Genomic DNA, 22,922 nt, shown 5'->3' on the forward strand with positions numbered 1-22,922 from the left:
CGCAAGACCCTGCAGCAGATAGTGAGGTCAGCTGAGAAGATCATCGGGGTCTCTCTTCCCACCATTACAGACATTTACACGACACGCTGCATCCGCAAAGCAAACAGCTTTATGAAGGACCCCACGCACCCCTCATACAGACTCTTCTCCCTCCTGCCATCTGGCAAAAGGCACCGAAACATTCGGGCTCTCACGACCAGACCATGTAACAGTTTCTTCCCTCAAGCCATCAGATTCCTCAATACCCTGAGCCAGGACTGACACCAACCTACTGCCCTCTACTGTGCCTATTGTCCTGTTTATTATTTATTGTAATGCCTGCATTGTTTTGTGCACTTTATGCAGTCCTGGGTAGGTCTGTAGTCTAGTGTAGTTTTTGTGTTGTTTTACATAGTTCAGTGTCGTTTTTGTATTGTTTCATGTATCACCACAGCCCTGAAAAATGTTGTCTCTGTGCACTGTACCAGCAGTTATGGTCGAAATGACAATTAAAAAGTGGCTTGACTTGACTTGACTTGACAATACGTCTGCCGAGGTTATAACAACAACCCAGAATTGAGTTGATATCAACAGTCCGCCCTGACTTTATATCAACATCCCAGCCCTGAGTTATATCAACAGCTCAGCCTTACATTTATTTCAATAACTCTGCCATTTTTTAACAAGAACCCAGCCGTGAGTTTATATCAACAGTCCAGCCCTGTGTTTATATCAACAGCTCTGCCTTGCGTTTATTTCAATAATCATATAACAATTACAGCACGGAAACAGGCCATTTCGGCCCTTTTAGTCCGTGCCGAACTCCCACTCTCACCTAGTCCCACCAACCTGCACGCGGTCCATAACCCTCCATTCCCTTCTTGTCCATATATCTATCCAATTTAACTTTAAACAACAACATCGAACCTGCCTCAACCACTTCTGCTGGAAGCTCGTTCCACACACCTACCACTCTCTGAGTAAAGAAGTTCCCCCCCATGTTACCCCTAAACTTTTGCCCTTTAACTCTCAACTCATGTCCTCTTGTTTGAATCTCCCCCATTCTCAATGGAAAAAGCCTTTCCACGTCAACTCTATCAATCCCCCTCATAATTTTAAACACCTCTATCAAGTCCCCTCTCAACCTTCTACGCTCCAAAGAATAAAGACCTAACTTGTTCAACCTTTCTCTGTAACTTAGGAGATGAAACCCAGGCAACATTTTAGTAAACCTCCTCTGTACTCTCTCAATTTTATTGACAACTTTCCTATAATTCGGTGACCAGAACTGTACACAATACTCCAAATTTGGCCTCACCAATGCCTTATACAATTTCAACATTACATCCCAACTCCTATACTCAATGCTCTGATTAATAAAGGCCAGCATACCAAAAGCTTTCTTCACCACCCTATCCACATGAGATTCCACCTACAGGGAACTATGCACCATTATTCCTAGATCCCTCTGTTCTACAGCACTCTTCAATGCCCTACCATTTACCATGTATGTCCCATTTTGATTAGTCCTACCAAAATGCAGCACCTCACATTTTACAGCATTAAACGCCATCTGCCATCTTTCAGCCCACTCATCTAACTGGCCTAAATCTCTCTGCAAGCTTTGAAAACCTACTTCATTATCCACAACGCCACCAATCTTGGTATCATCTGCATACTTACTAATCCAATTTACCACCCCATCATCCAAATCATTAATATATATGACAAACAACATTGGACCCAGTACAGATCCCTGAGGCACAACACTATACACCATCCTCCAATCTAACACACAGTTATCCACCACTACTCTCTAGCGTCTCCCATCCAGCCACTGCTGAATCCACTTTACTACTTCGATATTAATGCCTAACAATTGAACCTTCCTAACTAACCTTCCGTGTGGAACCTTGTCAAAGGCCTTACTGAAGTCCATATAGACAACATCCACCGCTTTACCCCCGTCAACATTCCTAGTAACCTCATCAAAAAATTCAATAAGATTTGTCAAACATGACCTTCCACGCACAAATCCATGTTGACTGTTCCTAATCAGACCCTGTCTATCCAGATAATTATATATACCATCTCTAAGAATACTTTCCATCAACTTATCCACCACTGACGTCAAACTCACAGGCCGAAAATTGCTAGGTTTACTCTTAGAACCCTTTTTAAACAATGGAACCACATGAGCACCATCCCCGTTTCTAATGTCTAATGACATTTGAAATATTTCTGTCAGAGTCCCTGCTATTTCCACACTAACTTCCCTCAAGTTCCTAGGGAATATCTTGTCCGGACCTGGAGACTTATCCACTTTTATATTCCTTAAAAGTGCCAGTACTTCCTCTTCTTTAATCATCATACTTTCCATAACTACCCTTCTTGTTTCCTTTACCTTACACAATTCAATATCCTTCTCCTTCGTGAATACCAAAGAAAAGAAATTGTTCAAAATCTCCCCCATCTCTTTTGGCTCCGCACATAGCCATCCGCTCTGATTCTCTAAGGGACCAATTTTATCCCTCACTATCCTTTTGCTATTAATATAACTGTAGAAACCCTTTGGATTTATTTTCACCTTACTTGCCAAAGCAGCCTCGTATCTTCTTTTAGATTTTCTAATTTCTTTCTTAAGATTTTTTTTACATTCTTTATATTCCTCGAACACCTCATTAACTCCAAGCTGCCTATATTTATTGTAAATCCCTCTCTTTTTCCCAACCAAGTTTCCTATATCCCTTGAAAACCATGGCTCTCTCAAACTTTTAACCTTTCCTTTCAACCTAACAGGAACATAAATTTCACCTTTAAATGTCCTCCATTTCTCTATTATATTCTTCCCATAAAACAAATTGTCCCAATCCACTCCTTCTAAATCCTTTCGCATCTCCTCAAATTTAGCCTTTCTCCAATCAAAAATCTCAACCCTGGGTCCAGTCCTATCCTTCTCCATAATTATATTGAAACTAATGGTATTGTGATCACTGGACCCAAAGAGCTCCCCAACACATACCTCCGTCACCTGCCCTATCTTATTCCCTAACAGGAGATTCAACACTGCCCCTTCTCTCATTGGTACCTCTATGTATTGTTGCAAAAAACTATCTTTCACACATTTGACAAACTCCAAACCATACAGCCATACAGAACAGGCTTCCCAGTCTATGTGTGGAAAATTAAAATCTCCCACAATCACAACCTTGTGCTTACTACAAATATCTGCTATCTCCTTACAAATTTGCTCCTCCAGTTCTCGCTCCCCATTAGGTGGTCTATAATACACCTCTATAAGTGTCACAACACCTTTCCTATTCCTCAATTCCACCCAAATAGCCTCCCTGGACGAGTCCACTAATCTATCCTGCCAGAGGACCGCTGTTATATTTTCTCTGACAAGCAATGCAACACCTCCACCTCTTACCCCTCCTATTCTATCACACCTGAAGCAATGAAATCCTGGAATATTTAGTTGCCATCACACCCCTCCTGCAACCACATTTCACTAATAGCTACAACATCATATTTCCAGGTATCAATCCATGCTCTAAGCTCATCCACCTCTGCCATTTTTTAATAAGAACCCAGCCGTGAGTTTATATCAACAGTCCAGCCCTGTGTTTATATCAACAGCTCAGCCCTGCGTTTATATCAATACCACGCCGCGTTTATAACAACATTCCAGCCATGACTTTGTATCAACAGCCCCTCCTGAGTTCAGATCAACAGCCTAGCCCTGAGTTTATATCAACAGCCCAGCCTTGAGTTACTGTCAACAGAATACCTCTGCTGTGTTTTTATCAACAGCCCAGCCCTGAGTTTATGTGTTCAGAAAACCTCTACCGTGTTTATATCAAAAGCCGAGTCCCGAGATTATATCAACACCCCTGCAGTGTTTGTATCAACAGCCGAGCCCTGAGTTTGTATCAATACCTCTGCCCTGTGGAAAGCAACAGTCCAGCCCTGTGTTTACATCAACAGCACAGCCATGCATATATATCAACAGCCCAGCCCTGAGCTTTTTTCAGCAGTCCAGCACTGAGTTTATATCAACAACCCAGCCCTGAGTTTGTATCTGCAGCCAGGCCTGAGTTTGTATCAAAACCTCGGCCGTGTTTATATCAGCATCAGCCCTGAGCTTATATCAACAGACCAGCCCTGAGTTTAAGCAACATACATAAAAGTTGCTGGTGAACGCAGCAGGCCAGGCAGCATCTCTAGGAAGAGGTGCAGCCCTGAGTTTATAACAGTTGCCCAGCCCTGAGTTGATATCAACTGCCCCGCGCTTATATCATGATGAAGTGAACAGTCTGCACTAACTTTGATGGGTAACTTACAGCTTGTGCCTCAGGATCTTCAAATGTCAACAGCTGAACACTGGTGTCTCCTTCAAGGGGCCGATCCAAGTCCCAAAGCTCACCACCGACCTTGGCTACAAGCGAATTCTCTGCTAATTCCCAGCTGCAACCAGAGAGAGTTAATTAACAGAACAAGTGCACAGGTTTTTTCTGATCCTCAATATAAAATCAAAAATCAGAAATCAGACCAACATACGGATACAGCATCGCTTTCTGCTCACAACAACTAAATGGACTGTGCAGTGCAAAGGGAAAAATGAAAATAGAGTGGCCAATCCAAGAGTGAGGAGTGATATTGGGTTAAAAGAGATGTCCTCAGGGAAATGTGTGGAAGACATGTGGCAAATGTTCAGGTCGGTTGCCTGTGCAGAATACAGACAGGAAGAATGTGTGTGAGGCTGGTGTCAGATGTGGGAAGTCTGGGAGACTCCCAGCCTCTCGGACGTCCACATTTGCACCAGGTGCGTCAAGCTGCAGCTCCCTAGTGACCGTGTTAAGGAACTGGAGATGCAGCTTGATGACCTTCGTCTGGTCAGGGAGAGTGAGGAGGTGACAGAGAGGAGCTATAGGCAGGTAGTCACACCAGGGCCTCGGGAGACAGATAAGTGGGTAACAGTCAGAAGATGGAAGGGCAGGAGTCAGAGGCTTAGAGAGTACCCCTGTGGTGTACCCCTTGACAATAAATACTCCTGCTTGAGTACTGTTGGGGGGAGCGGCCTACCTGGGGGAAGCAACAGTGACCGCATCTCTGGCACAGAGTCCGGCCTTGTGGCTCAGAAGGGTAGGGAAAAGAAGAGGAAGGCAGCAGCGATAGGGGACTCCATAGTTAGGAGGTCAGACAAGGGACTCTATAGTTAGGGGGTCAGACAGGCGATTCTGTGGACACAGGAAAGAAACACGGATGGTAGTTTGCCTCCCAGGTGCCAGGGTCTGGGATGTTTCTGATTGCGTCCACAGTAGCCTGAAGTGGGAGGGAGAACAGCCAGAGGTCGTGGTCCATATTGGTACCAACGACATAGGCAGGAAAAGGGAGGAGGTCCTGAAAACAGACTACAGAGAGTTAGGAAGGAAGTTGAGACGCAGGACCACAAAGGTAGGAATCTCAGAATTACTGCCTGGGCCACGTGACAATGAGCATAGGAAGAAAATGAGGTGGAGGATAAATGCGTGGCTGAGGGATTGGAGCAGAGGACAGGGATTCAGATTTCTGGATCATTGGGACTTCTTTTGGGGCAGGAGTGGCCAGTACAAAAAGGACAGGTTCCACTTGAATCCCAAGGGGACCAATATCCTGGCAAGGAGGTTTACTAAGGCTATTGGGGAGAGTTTAAACTAGGATTGCTGGGGGGTGGGAACCAAACTGAAGAGACGGAGGAAGAGGCGGTTGGCTCACAAATAGAGAAGGCTTGGAGACAGTGCGAGAGGGAGGATAGGCAGGTGATAAAGAAGGGACGTGCTCAGACTGCTGGTTTGAGATGTGTCTATTTTAATGCGAGGAGTATTATGAACAAAGTGGATGAGCTTCAATCGTGGATCAGTACTTGGAGCTATGATGTTGTGGCCATTACAGAGACTTGGATGGCTCAGGGGCTGGAATGGATATTTTGAGTGCCAGGCTTTAGATGTTTCAGAAAGGATAGGGAGGGAGGCAAAAGAGGTGGGGTCATGGCACTGTTGATCAGAGAGTGTGTCACGGCTATAGAAATGGAGGAAGACATGGAGGGATTGTCTACAGAGTCTCTGTGGGTGGAAGTTTGGAACAGGAAGGGGTCAATAACTCTAGTGGGTGTTTTTTCTATAAACCACCCAATAGTAACAGGGACATTGAGGAGCAGATAGGGAGACATATTCTAGAAAGGTGTAATAATAACAGGGTTGTCGTGATGGGAGATATTAATTTCCCAAATATCGATTGGCATGTCCTTAGAGCAAGGGGTTTAGATGGGGTGGAGTTTGTTAGGTATGTTCAGGAAGGTTTCTTGACACAATATGTAGATAAGCCTACAAGAGGAAAGGCTGTACTTGATCTGGTATTGGGAAATGAACGCGGTCAGGTGTCAGATCTCTCAGTGGGAGAGCATTTTGGAGATAGTGATCACAATTCTATCTCCTTGACGATAACATTGGAGAGGGATAGGAACAGACAAGTTAGGAAAGCATAAATTGGGAACAGATGTTCTCAGGGAAATGTACGGAAGAAATATGCCAAATGTTCAGGGGATATTTGCGTGGAATTCTGCATAGGTACATTCCAATGAGACAGGGAAAGGATGTAGGGTACAGGAACCGTGGTGTACAAAGGCTGTTGTAAATCCAGTCAAGAAGAGCTTATGAAAGATTCAAAAAACTAAGTAATGATAGAGATCTAGAAGATTATAAGGCTAGCAGGAAGGAGCTTATGAGAGAAATTAGGAGAGCCAGAAGGGGCCATGAGAAGGCCTTGGTAGACTTTACTTTATTGTCGCCAAACAATTGATACTAGTGTGTACAATCACAGCGATATTTAATTCTGCGCTTCCCGCTCCCTGGAATACAAATCAATAGTAAATAGTAAAAATTTAAATTATTAATCATAAATGAAAAATAGAAAAGGGAAAGTACGGAAGTGCAAAAAAACCGAGAGGCAGGTCCGGATATTTGGAGGGTACAGCCCAGATCCCGATCAGGATCTGTTCAGCAGTCTTATCACAGTTGGAAAGAAGCTGATCCCAAATCTGGCTGTACGAGTCAAGCTCCTGAGCCTTCTCCGGAGGGAAGAGGGACAAAAAGTGTGTTGGCTGGGTGGGTCATGTCCTTGATTATCCTGGCAGCACTGCTCCGACAGCGTGCGGTGTAAAGTGAGCCCAAGGACAGAAGATTGGTTGGTGTGATGTGCTGTGCCGTGTTCACGATCTTCTGCAGCTTCTTCCGGTCTTGGACAGGACAACTTCCATACCAGGTTGTGATGCACCCTAGAAGAATGCTTTCTACAGCGCATCTATAAAAATTAGTGAGGGTTTTAGGGGACAGGCCAAATTTCTTTAGTTTTCTCAGGAAGTAAAGGCGCTGGTGGGCCTTCTTGGCAATGGATTCTCCTTGGCTGGACCAAGTCAGGTCATTTGTGATATTGACCCCGAAGAACTTAAAGCTTTTGACCTGTTCCACTTGCGCACCACCGATGTAAATGGGAACGTGCGGTCCACTACTCCTTCTGAAGTCAACAACCAATTCCTTCGTCTTGCTGACGTTGAGGGATATGTCACACCATGCCACAGGTTCTTAATTTCCTCTCTGTACTCAAACTCATCATTACCCGAGATACGGCCTACAATTGTGGTATCATCAGCAAACTTATATATTGAGTTCGATGGAAACTTGGCTACACATCATGGGTGCACAGTGAGTACAGCAGGGGGCTGAGTACATGGCCTCGTGGCGCATTGGTGCTCAGAGTGATTGTAGAGGAGAGCTTGTCCACTATTTTTACAGCCTGTGTCCTGTCTGTGAGGAAGTTGAAGATCCAGCTGCTGTATCCAGTGCTAAGGCCCAGGTTCCGGAGCTTAGGAATCAGTTTAGCACGAGAGGGCAAAGTTTTAAGATGCTTGCAAGTAGTTACAGAGGAGATGTCAGGGGTAAGTTTGTTTGTGTTTTTTTAACGCAGAGAGTGGTGAGTGCGTGGAATGGGTTGCCGGCGACGGTAGTGGAGGCAGATACAATAGGGTCTTTTAAGAGGCTCTTGGACGGGTTTATGGAGCTCAGAAAAATGGAGGGTTATGGGTAACCCTAGGTAATTTCTCAGGTAAGGACATGTTCAGTACAGCTTTGTGGGCCAAAGGGCCTGTATTGTGCTGTAGGTTTTCTCTGTTCTAAGCTTTGATAGATAATACAACACAGGGTAAATTATTACTTTCAAGCTTCTCACTTGCTGCTCACTCTTCATTACTAAGGTCGCATGGCAGTTAGCACCACACTATTACACCTTGTTGTGTTGGATTTCTTTGTTCAATTCTGACATCATCTGAAAAGAGTCTGTTCATCCTCCCCTTGGAAAGCATTGGTTTCCTCCAGGTGCTCCGGTTTCCTCCCGCAGTCGAAAGATGTCCCAGTTAGTAGGTTAATTAGTCACTGCAAATTTCTCCTTGATTTGTGTGGCCCTCCAAGGTTAACCATGGATGTTGCTTCCTAACTACGCTGTTGGTGCAGTGCCGTATGTAACTGACGAGACTAAGGCAAAAGTGGCAGTGGTCACATCTATAATTGGTTCGAGCTCTGCTGGAGGTGCAGTGATCCTTTCTATCAGCCCATTTGTCTTATGCCACTTTCAGGAATTTTTCCTCACTTTACTAATGGTGTTATTTCAGGGTTCTTCTCCATCTGGTGCAGTGAGCTACAAGTTCCTGCCAGGACTCCATGTTGATGTCCAGCAGCTTCATCCCCTACTTGCAGACGTCCTTGTAGCATAGTTGCAGGCGGCCAGCGGTCCTCTTGCCTGAAGCCAGCTCACCATAGAGGGTGTCTTTTGGGATTTGACCATCTTGCATGCGGGAGACATGGTCTAGCCTACGCAGCCTGAGCAGGGTGTACTTGCCAGGGAGGCCAGTATGGCGTTCAGGGCCAATGTGGTTCCATCCAACATTCCATGTTTGCCCATCTGTGATTCCATTCCCATTGATGAATTTAAGGGAAGCCATCTTGCTCTGAGAGGGGACCCAAGTGCTTTCTTGATGCTATCATATATACCCTTCATGCTGCAGTCTGGATGTCTTCACCGTGCTGCATCCAATGTCTGCTGATCTAGCAGCCATGAGGACCCATAGATTCCTCTCAGTTGGTGAATTCTTACACTCTGCTAGGGCAGGATGTTTGGTTTCAATAACAAGTCATCTCATTGGATTTGGTTTCGAACCAGTCATTTGTTTTCATGGTCTTCTTCCCAAAAGTAGCTCAGGCTGTGCCGTAGGTGGCATTCCACATAAATCCCCATTTCTCTGTTACAGTTCCCAGGCTGCTGGGCGCTCAGTTCTTTCTCAAAGGACTTATCAAGCTGCTCCAGCAGGTCTGGATGAGACATCTTGCTTATATCACTGCGAGGGTTCCCTTCTTGTTTCGTGCCATGGAATTTCTTTGTCTGCAGTCTGATCACGCAAGTGGTTTGTGTTGCCATCTACACTGTGATAAGAATGTGTGAAAAGCATGCTTTGGAGGCAGGAAGGTCTGACCGGCATCAAGTCCAGCTGGTTTCTTAAGGTTGTCAGAACCGGGTGGGGAGTTATGGGGATAAACTCCCACTACCTATTCAATGCTCCCAATGGTGTACGTCTCAAATAGCCTCTGGCAACCAAGTCCAGCTCCTGACCTTCACATGTGGCTTAGCTACTCAGTCTGGAGAAACTGTTTCTTCTGACAGGAGAAGGGTCAACAATGGGTTACTGGCACCTTAAAACCAATTGCTTTGGGAAGATGGGGCTCATCAGCCACGGCTGGTAGCTCACCTGGGAGAAGGAAAATTCTGATCTCAAACCTCTGCTGCCTTGCAGCTGTATCCACAAAACCCCATGATTAGGCTAGGGTTAAATTGAGGGTTGCTGCTGTGTGGCTCGAAGGGTCGGAAGGGCCTATTCTGTGATGTATCTCTAAATAAATTTTATAAAGGTGATGACACTGTGACAACAAGAACAGTGTTGTGAGTAGACATGATATTTAAATACAGTGACCATAGGAGTTTGAACATACTAAAGTAGGACAAGACCAGAACATATGAGTTAAAGAGGCTATCTGCCCCGAACATCTATCACAGAAAGGATTAATATGCGAGTAAAAACGCGCTAACTTATCTTTGGACATATGTGCTCTATGAACCACTTTAAATTGAATTAGGGAATGTTTAGCACAAATAGAGGAAGTATTAACTAATTGTAGAATCTGCCCCCAATCATCCACAGAAATGGTAAGCCCCAATTCCTGTTCCCAATCTACCCTAATCTTATCAAATGGAGCTTTCCTAAGTTTCATAATAATATTATAAATCATAGCCGATGCACCTTTCTGACATGGATTGAGGTTAATTATCGAATCTAAAATATATGTAGGAGGAAGCATTGGAAAGGAAGAAAGTATAGTACTTAGGAAATTCATAACTCATTAACTCATATGTTCTGGTCTTGTCCTACTTTGGAAACTTTTTGGAGAGATATTTTTAATATTATTTCTAAGGTATTAAATATAGATATCTCTCCTCACCCTATCACTGCTATCTTTGGACTACCCAAAATTTCTAGTAATTTTTCCCCTTCAGCCCGTAGAATGATCGCATTTCTTACTTTAATGGCGAAAAGATGTATTTTACAACATTGGAAAGAGCTTAATGCTCCAACTACCTTTTTTTGGTTCTCTCAGACGATTTTATGTTTGAATCTGGAGAAAATTAGAAGTAACCTTTATGATTCTTCATTTAAATTTGAACAGATTTGGGGACCTTTTATTCGATATTTTCATTTAATGTAATATATACCCTTGTTTTTTTTTACTGTTTTTAATGGAGGTCGGGATTGAGGACGTGATTTTAAGTTTAACTCTGTTTGGTTTCAAGTTAGCCCATTGCTTTGCTTTGCTTTTAGTTAGTTGCACGGTGGGTTTTTTTGGGGGGTTTTTTCTTTCTTTTTTTTCCATTGATATATATAAAATTTAGTATACTATTATGTTATCTTGGTTTCTTATGTTTAAATTACATTGTTTGTAGTTTGTTTTTGGTATTGCTACCTTCTGGAATTTTATTATATTTTAACATTGTATTAATGTTTACATGGTTTACCTTTTTGTATACTTATTCAATAAAAAGATTTAAAAAGAAAGAAAGGAGTTTGAACATACTGATAGTTCCTCTTACAACACAGATCTTGATGGAGGAGAAAGAGGAAACAAAAATGTGAGAGTGACAGGAGGTAGTCAGTAGGTGAATTGTATATGCAGGCATCAGGCAGGTTACAATAATTACCTGGGTCTTAGCTGCAATTTGTGGGACACAGTGTGCATACAGTGCTGAATAAGCAGGAGCTGGACAATCAGCAGGAACACAGTTGCATTTACCTGATTTGACAAGCAATTTGATATGGCGTTGTCCTCCAGGATTCTCCTGTGATCTCAGTCCCATCTTGAAGGGTGACAGTGATGACTCTGCTGTGCTGTGCTGCCCTTTCTCTCAGGATAGAGTCATGAACCTGTTTGAGATTCTCATACAGGTGTATTCGCTCCTCAATATAAGATGGCCACTCTATGCACTGAAAGCACAATCAGAACAGCGTCAGCCATCTATCTGCCTCCCACTCTTAGAGTGTGCACACAGGGCAAGGTATTATATGAAACACCCTTGTTCCCTTGGCTGCATAAATCTCGGGAAGACAGTCTCCGGCCCACCCCAAACCCTGTTTGTCTGAATGTTGCTAATTAGTGCCATGAACTAACAGACTGTACACCACATAGGATTAAAAAATTATCTTTATAATTCTTAATTTGACCAAAGGGTTAGTAAAGAAAAGTGCCTATTTTAATGAAACAGTTGAATGTGCACAAGTTGGAGCTCACAGTTTCCCCAAGTCACCACTCCTCAATCGATCTCACCCCAGGCTTTGTCGAATCACGGTTCCACTCCGAGTTGAATCCTATGACCTCTTCTTTCCAGCGTCTCCCTTTTTCATCTCCTCTCGAACAAAAACCCCAAGCCCAACCTTAGTGTCCCTCACAGAGAAACCTCCCCTTCAATTCGACCATCAATGGCACACATTTGTCCTCATCTCTTATTTTCAAGAATAACCCAAACCCAAGCTGAAAACAAGCAGTTCTCACAGAACTGCCAAAATGAAATGCATACAGTGTAACAGTAAAAATATGAACCAGGGCATTACATACACAACACTCTTCCACCCTCTCCTCACTGTCCTTGTCTGCTTCAGTGCATCACACACCCTTTCAACCTACAAACTCTCAAATGAAGGTCCCACTGGCTTCAACTAACTCATGCAAGTAGTTAAGCCCACCTACTCTTATATCTCAGTCAATCAATTGTGACGAAAGAGGGTTACAAAGATTAAGACTAAGATGTTAACTGTCCTGTGCTGGCACCAGTGGGATCAACAGTTGATCTGCCACCTGTCTTCAGGAGAAAGAGAGATAAGGAAGACAATGGAGCAGCATTTGGAAATGTTAATGAAGAGACGGGAGAGTTTAACGGAAGGAGACACGGTCTGAGAGCTGTCAAGATCGGCTCCTTTTTGAACCCTGAACTGTTTGAAGTGTGATGGACAGGCGATACCCCAGCAGGGGGATAAAAAGGGACAGGTTCGCTAAGGCAACACACACACGACATCACGAGGTAACGAGACCCTGGAAGCGGTGCGCCTCCCACAAGTCAGTGGGAGTTTTTGGAGGGCTGGTCGCGGGACCAAGCCATAGACGCACAGGGTGGGAAGGTACGATCGGCGGGAACCTGGTGTGTGTCCGCCCTTGCCTGGGTGCCAGGTTCACTGCAGAGGAACGATCATATCTGAAACAGAGGGGTCACAGTTGGTGACCTCAGAAGACATTACAAAGGGCTCGCCCGAAAGCTGACTGCGAGGAATATCGAAGGTCTGTGTGGAAGCCGTTTTGAATATTCATTTGCTTTCGCCCTCTCTCTCCTTCCCCCTCCCCTGTCCACCGGCACGGCAGTAATTACTGTGAACTGAACTGAACTCAATTGAACTGAACTTTGCGTCACTTTGAAACTGGTCATTTACCCCTAGACGACGATAGAGCTTGATTGATCCTATTATTCTAGTTCTGTGTACATGTGTGTTTATCATTGCTGATCTGTTGTATTTATTATCCTTTTGATTAGAGTACTGTGTTGCTTATTTCTTTAATAAAACTTCCTTCGTTCCAGTAATCCAGACTCCAACTGAGTGATCCATTTCTGCTGGTTTGGCAACCCAGTTACGGGGTACGTAACACAATATATTTTCCATTTATGTCTCCTTGATCTAGTTTACCCTGAATTTAACAGTGCATTCAACTTGACAATAGTCATAGTCATACTTTATTGATCCCAGGGGGAAATTGGTCCAGGGGGAAGCTATATTGCAAGAGCAAATGTTTCTCCCAAAGACCAGCAAATTTCGCCTGAACTCACTTTTAGTTTATGAGCTCTTAACTCATACCCAAGGGACAAGTCAAAACATCACCTTCTACAATTCATTCCAAACATGAGTGTCATGACTACCCCTTTGATTCTTCTGTTCCAAAAGGTATTCTTAGGCTGTTTAACCTTCCCTATTGAGCACAATTACAATTCTGTTATCTAAAATCAAACTTCGTTTGGGTCTGGCATACCCTATCTCTATAGCGAAGATATAAGGTATGTGGTTGGGATTTCTGGTTTTAGTAATCTGGTGCACAACTCCGCCATGGACACTTCCAGCGAACTGCAGCTGGCAGCCTATGCCCCAGTGGGGGTAAAGGTTTTAAGAAGAAAAATCTGGTGCACAGCTGATTTTTTAATGCTGTCTACTGCTGTACCTCCAAACCTTTGTGGTCCTTAATCTCACTTTGAAGCTTTTTCCAAGGAGCACATGGCCTCTGAATAGTATATTTCCAAGGCAAGAAGCAGAGCAGAACACTGAATATACAAAATGGGGGCACAGATAGAAAACATTTCCCATTAGAAAAGGTGCCTAAAGCTAGGTTTAGAGTTATAGAAACATAGAAAATAGGTGGAGTAGGCCATTCGGCCCTTCGAGCCTGCACCGCCATTTATTATGATCATGGCTGATCATCCAACTCAGAACCCCGCCCCAGCCTTCCCTCCATACCCCCTGACCCCTGTAGCCACAAGGGCCATATCTAACTCCCTCTTAAATATAGCCAATGAACTGGCCTCAACTGTTTCCTGTGGCAGAGAATTCCACAGATTCACCACTCTCTGTGTGAAGAAGTTTTTCCTAATCTTGGTCCTAAAAGGCTTCCCCTTTATCCTCAAACTGTGACCCCTCGTTCTGGACTTCCCCAACATCGGGAACAATCTTCCTGCATCTAGCCTGTCCAATCCCTTTAGGATTTTATACGTTTCAATCAGATCCCCCCTCAATCTTCTAAATTCCAACGAGTACAAGCCCAGTTCATCCAGTCTTTCTTCATATGAAAGTCCTGCCATCCCAGGAATCAATCTGGTGAACCTTCTTTGTACTCCCTCTATGGCAAAGATGTCTTTCCTCAGATTAGGGGACCAAAACTGCACACAATACTCCAGGTGTGGTCTCACCAAGGCCTTGTACAACTGCAGTAGTACCTCCCTGCTCCTGTACTCGAATCCTCTCGCTATAAATGCCAGCATACCATTCGCCTTTTTCACCGCCTGCTATACCTGCATGCCCACTTTCAATGACTGGTGTATAATGACACCCAGGTCTCGTTGCACCTCCCCTTTTCCTAATCGGCCACCATTCAGATAATAATCTGTTTTCCGATTTTTGCCACCAAAGTGGATAACTTCACATTTATCCACATTAAATTGCATCTGCCATGAATTTGCCCACTCACCCAACCTATCCAAGTCACCCTGCATCCTCTTAGCATCCTCCTCACAGCTAGCACTGCCACCCAGCTTCGTGTCATCCGCAAACTTGGAGATGCTGCATTTATCCAAGTCATTAATATATATTGTAAACAACTGGGGTCCCAGCACTGAGCCTTGCGGTACCCCACTAGTCACCGCCTGCCATTCTGAAAAGGTCCCGTTTATTCCCACTCTTTGCTTCCTGTCTGCTAACCAATTCTCCACCCACACCAATACCTTACCCCCAATACCGTGTGCTTTAAGCTTGCACACTAATCTCCTGTGTGGGACCTTGTCAAAAGCCTTTTGAAAATCCAAATATACCACATCCACTGGTTCTCCCCTATCCACTCTACTAGTTACATCCTCAAAAAATTTTATAAGTTTGGAAAGATGATGTTTTCTTTCGTATGGTAAGTGGAACCTGGGTGACAGACTAAGGCGTGCAAATCTACAGACCCAATGCTCATAAATAGGATTAGAACAGATAAGAGATTGATGGTGAGCATTGGGATAATGGGCTGAAAGGTATTTCTGTGTTGGATAAATCAATGACCACTCAAAGCAGATTCGGAGAATTTGGTTTGGTACCAAAAAACCAGGGAAATGGAGGCCCTAAGTATGCAGCAGCAGCAGGCCACCTGAGATTACCTACCCCACCTGCCCCATCTGTATGAGAGACCCAAGCTCCCACATTGTCCTTCCGTTACCTGAGAACCCAGAAAGCCAGAATGGAAGCAAGTCATACTCATTCCCAAACAACTCCAATACAATCCTGTTCTGATCTTCAGTGCCTTTTTAATCACCTGTACCAGGATCTGTGGACATGCTTTCTGATATCCTTGTTCCTTCACATGGCTTATTATTCACATACACATAGTGCGCGTCCTACAACCAGACTGTTCAGGGGTTGTGTCACTAAATTTAGATAATCCCATACCTTGCATCCTGGAGCAGTTCCTTACACCAGCCTCAATCCACCTCATCTACATCCATTTCAAAGACAACCTTCGCTTCCTATTTCTAACTCAAACTTTCTCTCCCATCACTCTTCAGAACAGCACCAATGAAAAGTGGCTTTGAACATTTACCCTCTATTCTTCAGGATGCTCGAAGGATTGGGGGGGGGGGTGCGGGGTGGGAACAGAGCCATAATACCATCAAAAACTCCTGTATTGACTCGTTTGTAAAGAAGACTGACCGAAGCACCATTGATATCAACCCAGAAATGGTATACTTATAAATGATTTTGTGAGCCCCCAAGCCAGACCACAAGTTAAACCAGAATAAAACCACAAATAATTATCACAATTACCTACCGTGGTGGCAACCTGGATGTTATGAACAGGAATCATCAAGGACTTTTATTGAAGTTCAGCACCAGAAGATTTATTCGTTCATAGATTGTGGGTGCCCCTGACAAGGACATTTACTGTTCAGTCATAATCACCCTTCCACTCAGTGGGAGATTCATTGGGTCAGTTCAGGGGATACTCGTGGGCATTTGGGGTCAAAGCAGAATGCCATAAGAAAACAGATTCTTTTTTTTTTAAACAATCAGCAGTTTCATAATCACCACTATGCAAACAATAATGCAGAAAAAATTGCCAAGAACAATCATGGTCATGGAAAGACCACGATCGCTCATGTCATACGACATGGCACATAACCAATGAATGTATACAGAAATATGAGGGGATCAATACAGTAAATGCATGCAGGTGTTTTCCACTAGGGTTGGGTGAGATAAGAACTAGAGGTGATGGGTTAAGGGTGAAAAATGAAACATTTAAGTGGAACATGAGGAGGAACTTCTACACCCAGAGGATGGAGTGAGTGTGGAACAAGGTGCCAGCAGAAGTGGTGGATGCGAGTTCAATTGCAACATTTAAGAGATAAGAGGGGTATGGAGGGCTACGGTCCAGGTGCAGGTCAATTGGTCTGGGCAGCATAGCAGTTTGGCATGGACTAGATGGGCCAAAGTGCCTGTGTTGTGTTGCTCTATCACTCTAAACATTCGTTTATGTAATTTTTTTCAGATGGGAAGCATCAATGTTAAGGCCAGCATGCACTATGAAGCTCCTCCATGGACGGTCCCATACCTGGTTGCGAAAGGAGGAAATTTGGGCATGGGGTTAGCAACTCCATCCCATAAAAACCCAGAAGCTCCAAAAATCTCCTTGGGGAAGAACAGATACATAAGAAGATGGGCAATACCTAGAGACAATATGAAAGAGTGGCCCAGGATAGAGGACTCCGGGGAGTTACTGTCAGTGGCCTATGCCCCAGAAGAGGCGATGGGGCTGAAGCTTAAGCTTAATTAGTAACAAGAAAGTGGCAGAATGTCCACATGAACAGCAGCACATGTTACTTGATGAGGATTTAGATCCCATGACGATAGAGAAATGGTAATATGTCTGCAGGTCAGGATGGTGCATGCCTTGGAGAACCTGAAGATAGTGTTGTTCATCTGCACATTTCCCCCCTTCAACTTACGTTCTCCGTATTTACTGCTTATTTATTATTTCCTTTTTTCTGTATTTGCAGCTTGTCATCTTTTGCACACTATCCATCCCATTGGTTGCATTCTTTCATTGATCTGATTCTGGTTCTTGGATTTACTGTGAATGCCCACAAGAACTCAGGGGGATATGTACTTTGATAATAAATTTACTGTGAACTTTGAATGTTTGTCTTTCTCAGGCCACAGAGTTATAAAGTTCTGTTAGAATAGGCTTTGGGATTGAATCCATTTTGTAAGTGACACTACAGTAACAGTTCATCTGTGTGGAGTGACGACGTTTGAACCAAGCAGGCAGCTATATCCTGGATAGTGCTTTGAAGGGCTGCAGCATCTGTACTAGTCACGTGCAGTGTATTACACAATGCTCCTGACCCTTGCCATTTAAGTGTCAGAATAAGCTGCTTGCAAGAGGATACCCAGCCACCGATCTATTCCTGAAGCAATAGTATTTATGTGTTTTGTATTTATCTCTTCAGCAGAAGAGGGTGACTAAAGTCAATGTAGGTCCCTTGGAAGACGAGAAGGGGAAATTGATATTGGGTGATAAGGAAATAGCTGAAGCATTGAACGACTATTGTGTGTCGGTCTTCACGGTGGAGGACACGCCTAATATGCCAAAGAATGATGACATGGACAAAATGGGAGGTGAGGACCTCGATAAAATCACTGTCACTAAGGAGATAGTGATGAGCAAACAAGAGGGCCTGAAGGTGGACAAGTCCCCTGTCCTGATGGGATGCATCCCAGGGTACCGAAGGAATTGGCGGAGGTTATAGTTAACACGTTGGTAATCATTTACCAAAACTCTCTCGACTCTGGGCAGGTCCTGGCGGAATGGAAGACAGCAAATGTCACACCACTTTTTAAAAAAGGATGTAGGCAAAAGACGGGCAACTAGAGGCCAGTTAGCTTAACATCTGTAGTCGGGAAAATGCCTGAAGCTGTCATTAAGGAAGAAATAGTGAAACATTTAGAAAGGAGTGGTTCCATTAGACAGACACAGTATGGATTCAGAAAGGGCAGGTCCTGTTTGACAAACTTACTGGAGCTCTTTGAGGGCATAATGAGTGCAGTGGATAGAGGGGAACAGGTGGATGTCATATACCTGGATTTCTAGAAGGCATTTGATAAGGTGCCGCACAAGAGACTTATTTATAAGATATGGATGCATGAAGTCAGAGGAAGTGTATTGGCATGGATAGTGGATTGGTTAACCAATAGTAGGCAGAGAGTTGGTATAAATGGGTGTTTCTCCAGTTGGCAGTCAGTGGTGAGTGGGGTGCCGCAGGGCTCGGTGCTGGGCCCACAGCTGTTCACCATTTACATTGATGATTTGGAAGAGGGGACTGATTGTAGCATAGCAAAATTTGCTGATGACACTAAACTGAGTGGAAAAGCAAATTATACAGAGGATGTGGAAAGTCTGCAGAGGGATATAGATAGGTTAAGTGAGTGGACCAAGATCTGGCGGATGGAATACAACGTTGGTAAATGCGAGATCATCCACTTTGAAGGAATAATAGAAGGGCAGATTATTATTTAAATGGTGAAAGATTGCAGCATGCTGTTGTGCAGAGGGACTTGGGAATGCTCGTGCATGAATCGCAAAAAGTTGGCTTGCAGGTGCAAAGGGTTATTAAGAAAGCAAACGGAATGTTGGCCTTCATTGCGAGAGGGATTGAATTCAAGAGCAGGGAGGTCATGCTGCAACTATACAGGGTACTGGTGGGACCGCACCTGGAGTACTGTGCGCATTTCTGGTCTTCATACTTGAGGAAGGATATACTGGCTTTAAAGGCAGTGCAGAGGAGGTTCACCAGGTTGATTCCAGAGATGAAGGGGTTAATTTATGAGGCGAGATTGAGTCGACTGGGACTATACTCTCTGGAATTCAGAAGAATGAGAGGGGATCTTATAGAAACATACAAAATTTTGAAGGGGATAGATAAGATAGAAGTAGGAAAGTTGTTTCCATTGGTAGGTGAGACTAGAACTAGGGTACATTGCCTCAAGATTCAGGGGAGAAGATTTAGGACGGAGATGAGGAGAAACTGTTTTTCCCAGAGAGTGGTGAATCTGTGGTATTCTCTGCCCAGGGAAGCAGTTGAGGCTTCTTCACTAAATATATTTAAGATACAGTTAGATAGATTTTTACATATTAGGGGAATTAAGGGTTATGGGGGAAAGGCAGGTAGATGGAGCTGAGTTTACGGACAGATCAGCCATGATCTTATTGAATGGCGGGGCAGGCTCAATGGGCGGGATGGCCTACTCCTGCTCCTATTTATGTTCTTATCCAGTTCAGTTTCTAGTCAATGGTGACTCGCAGCTCACTGACTGATGCAAGGGTTCAGATGTCTATATAGGGTGCTGATAAGACCATGTCTTTAATATTGTGTATAAGTCTCATCTTCCCTACCCAAGGAATAATATACCTGTGATTGAGGGAGTGCAGCCAAGGGTCAGTGGGGTGGTTTGAGAGATTTAGCAATGTCAAATGCACCAATTGTTCACAACACTGACCCCACACTTCAGATTTCTTGGAGTTTCAAAGAAATTTCAAGTGTGATGACAGGCTGATGGTTGAAAAGTATTGAACTCAAGGTCTCAAAATAAGGGACAACCACTCAGAACAAAAAAAGCTTCTTGACCCAGAAATTGGTGCATCTTTGGAATCCTCTATCCAAAAGGGCTGTGAAAGTTTAGTCATGGAGTAAATGAAGAAAAAAAATTGACTGATTTTTGATTATTAAGGTAATGCAGAAGCCTGGGATTCATGCAACAAAATGGCACAAAGGTGGAAAATCTGCTGTGTACTTATTGAATAGTAAACTAGAACAATGTTAAGTTACTGTTACTACCTCTATGATTTATGCAGGAAGCAGATGATTGTTGAACTATGGTTAATATGGCTTTGGTGTTGAGGGAAACTCAGGAGGAGGTCAAGATGAATCATTCTCTTGGCGCTTCTGTCTGAACATGGGTGTAACTGCTTCAGCCGTCACATGCTAAACCTGCTCAGAGTTGTGGACAGAAGACCAAGACCACTTAACTCCCATAGTCCACTCAGTTTTCCAACACAACTGAAAACTACCAACACAGGATTGCAGAGCTTTAATCTGATCTTTTGGTTGTGTAATTGTATGGCTCTCTTAACTACACTCCATTCCTTCACTTTGTGATAATGCAGCAGTTTTGACAGGTCAGAATTTCATTTCTAAGTATGCATGGTGCAACTTTCAGTTTGGCTGTCTGCTTTCCTCTTTGAACCAGAATTGATAGCTACAGAAACATAATGATTTGGCCAGTACAGACCCATGAAAACTTTTGTTGGATTCTTTTTGGACGTTGCTAATGGTCCAGTATCTCACATATGTCCAGCTTTGGGCTGCCAGATCTGATGAGTCATTCCCTTTCAGCACATTATTGTGTCCTTCATGTGAAAGCTGAACTGTACAAGCATGTTAGAAAGAGATACATTGATAAAGCTTTATCACTAATGTTGATTCATTCACTCTCTGCCACTGAGCAAGATTGGCAGCTGCATCCTCAGCCAGCCACATCAGAGGTAATGCTCTGCAGCCACATGAGGTGATGAATGCCAACTCCACAGCACAGATGTACTGCTACAGAAGATCACAGAAGTACTTGCTACATTCAGTGATGTTAGTCAACATGGTTGACTTATCAGGCAAGGTAGGCCAGGCATCACTTCCCTTGATCATTTGGCCTCAAGCCAAGACTTCATAAGATCAGGAGCTTTGACTGAGGACTTCCAAGAATGCTGAAGTCCCACTTGTACAGCACCGTGCTACAAACTGTAGTGGGTTCTGCCAATGGCAACAAACAAACTCAGTGATAACAATATCAGGGACCAGCACACTACTTCCAAGATGTGATTCTATAAGTGAAACTATTAGTGGCTGTTCTTCAATTACAACAGGGGGCAGAGCTCCCAACTTGGTGTCTGCGAAAAGGACTTTACAAAAATCAGTGCACTGGTAACTTACTTTACAATTCAGCGTTTTTATTAATGCCAAATGCTATCTGGTTTTATCCTACTTCTGTATTAATATCACAGCTCTGAGACAACTGAGAGGCGACAGCAGATAAAGATGACAGACTTCCTCCATTAAATGACACTGGCGAACTGGACAACACGGTAGCTATCTTCACTGTGGGACTATTGTGTAGACTATAGGTCTCCCTACTTACAGAGTGATGTAAGTGTGTTAAAAACAGATGATTAGAGAATGTTTACCATATGAACATATGGAATAATCCGGTGGTTTTACATATACATACGTTGGAGAGACTGATGCGTTCAAGAGTATTGCGCCAGTACAGGGCTGGGAAAAAATGCCTAGTTGACCCGGGCTCTTTGGGACTGCCGCCCCGTCTCACGGATGCAGGCCAGCCGTCCTACCTGGGGCCCACGCCCGGTGCTGAGTGGGGCCTGGCATCTCGCCAGCTCCGCCCGCAAGCTCCGCTGCAGGTGCAGTCGCCGGTACTTCAGCCTCTCGTTCTCCTCTCTGAGGCTCCGCAAGTCCGGGCTGACCACCAGTTCCTCATCTCCACTTCGGAGCCACTCCATCACCTGGCTAAGCCGGTGAACCTCAGCCTCCTGCCTCGCTAACAGCCGTTCGATCACCGCGGCCGCCATCCGATCCACCCCCGTGTCCCCGCAGCGAGGGGGGTGTCTGCTCTGCGCAAGCGTATGAACGATTGCCGGCGCATGCGCAAGCGTACTAAGCAATGCCGGCCCCGGATCCCGTTGCCCCAGGTAACGGAAACAACAGGAATTCTGCAGATGCTGGAATTTCAAGCAACACACATCAAAGTTGCTGGTGAACGCAGCAGGCCAAGCAGCATCTGTAGGAAAAGGTACAGTCGACGTTTCAGGCCGAGACCCTTCATCAGGACTAACTGAAGGAAGAGTGAGTAAGGGATTTGGAAGCTGGAGGGGGAGGGGGAGATGCAAAATGATAGGAGAAGACAGGAGGGGGAGGGATGGAGCCGAGAGCTGGACAGGTGATAGGCAAAAGGGGATACGAGAGGATCATGGGAGATGAGGTCCGGGAAGAAAGACAAGGGGGGGGGTGACCCAGAGGATGGGCAAGAGGTATATTCAGAGGGACAGAGGGAGAAAAAGGAGAGTGAGAGAAAGAATGTGTGCATAAAAATAAGTAACAGATGGGGTACGAGGGGGAGGTGGAGCCTTAGCGGAAGTTAGAGAAGTCGATGTTCATTCCATCAGGTTGGAGGCTACCCAGACGGAATATAAGGTGCTTTGCTAGCGAGACCCGACGCAGACTGGGAGACCACTTTGCTGAACATCCACGCTCTGTCCGCCAGAGATAGCAGGATCTCCCAGTGGCCACACATTTTAATTCCACATCCCATTCCCATTCTGGCATGTCTATCCACGGCCTCCTCTACTGTAAAGATGAAGCCACACTCAGGTTGGAGGAACAACACCTTATATTCCGTC

General features: G+C 44.4%; 1 protein-coding gene across 1 annotated transcript in view; it reads right to left on the bottom strand.

The window, feature by feature from the left end:
* The window catches only part of LOC134358252 (threonine--tRNA ligase 1, cytoplasmic-like), a 95,757-nt gene extending 73,655 nt beyond the window's left edge, over positions 1-22,102 (bottom strand). Inside the window, exons 1-3 of the mRNA XM_063070267.1 lie at positions 21,858-22,102; positions 11,409-11,599; positions 4,323-4,446 (exon numbers count right to left, since the gene is read on the bottom strand). Of these exons, the coding sequence (XP_062926337.1) occupies positions 4,323-4,446; positions 11,409-11,599; positions 21,858-22,094 (552 nt within the window). The 5' untranslated portion in view covers positions 22,095-22,102. The remainder of the gene's footprint in view (positions 1-4,322; positions 4,447-11,408; positions 11,600-21,857) is intronic.
* Between the last annotated feature and the right edge of the window lie 820 nt (positions 22,103-22,922).

This window comes from Mobula hypostoma, chromosome 18, assembly GCF_963921235.1.
Source record: "Mobula hypostoma chromosome 18, sMobHyp1.1, whole genome shotgun sequence".
Classification (NCBI taxonomy): Eukaryota; Metazoa; Chordata; class Chondrichthyes; order Myliobatiformes; family Myliobatidae; genus Mobula; species Mobula hypostoma.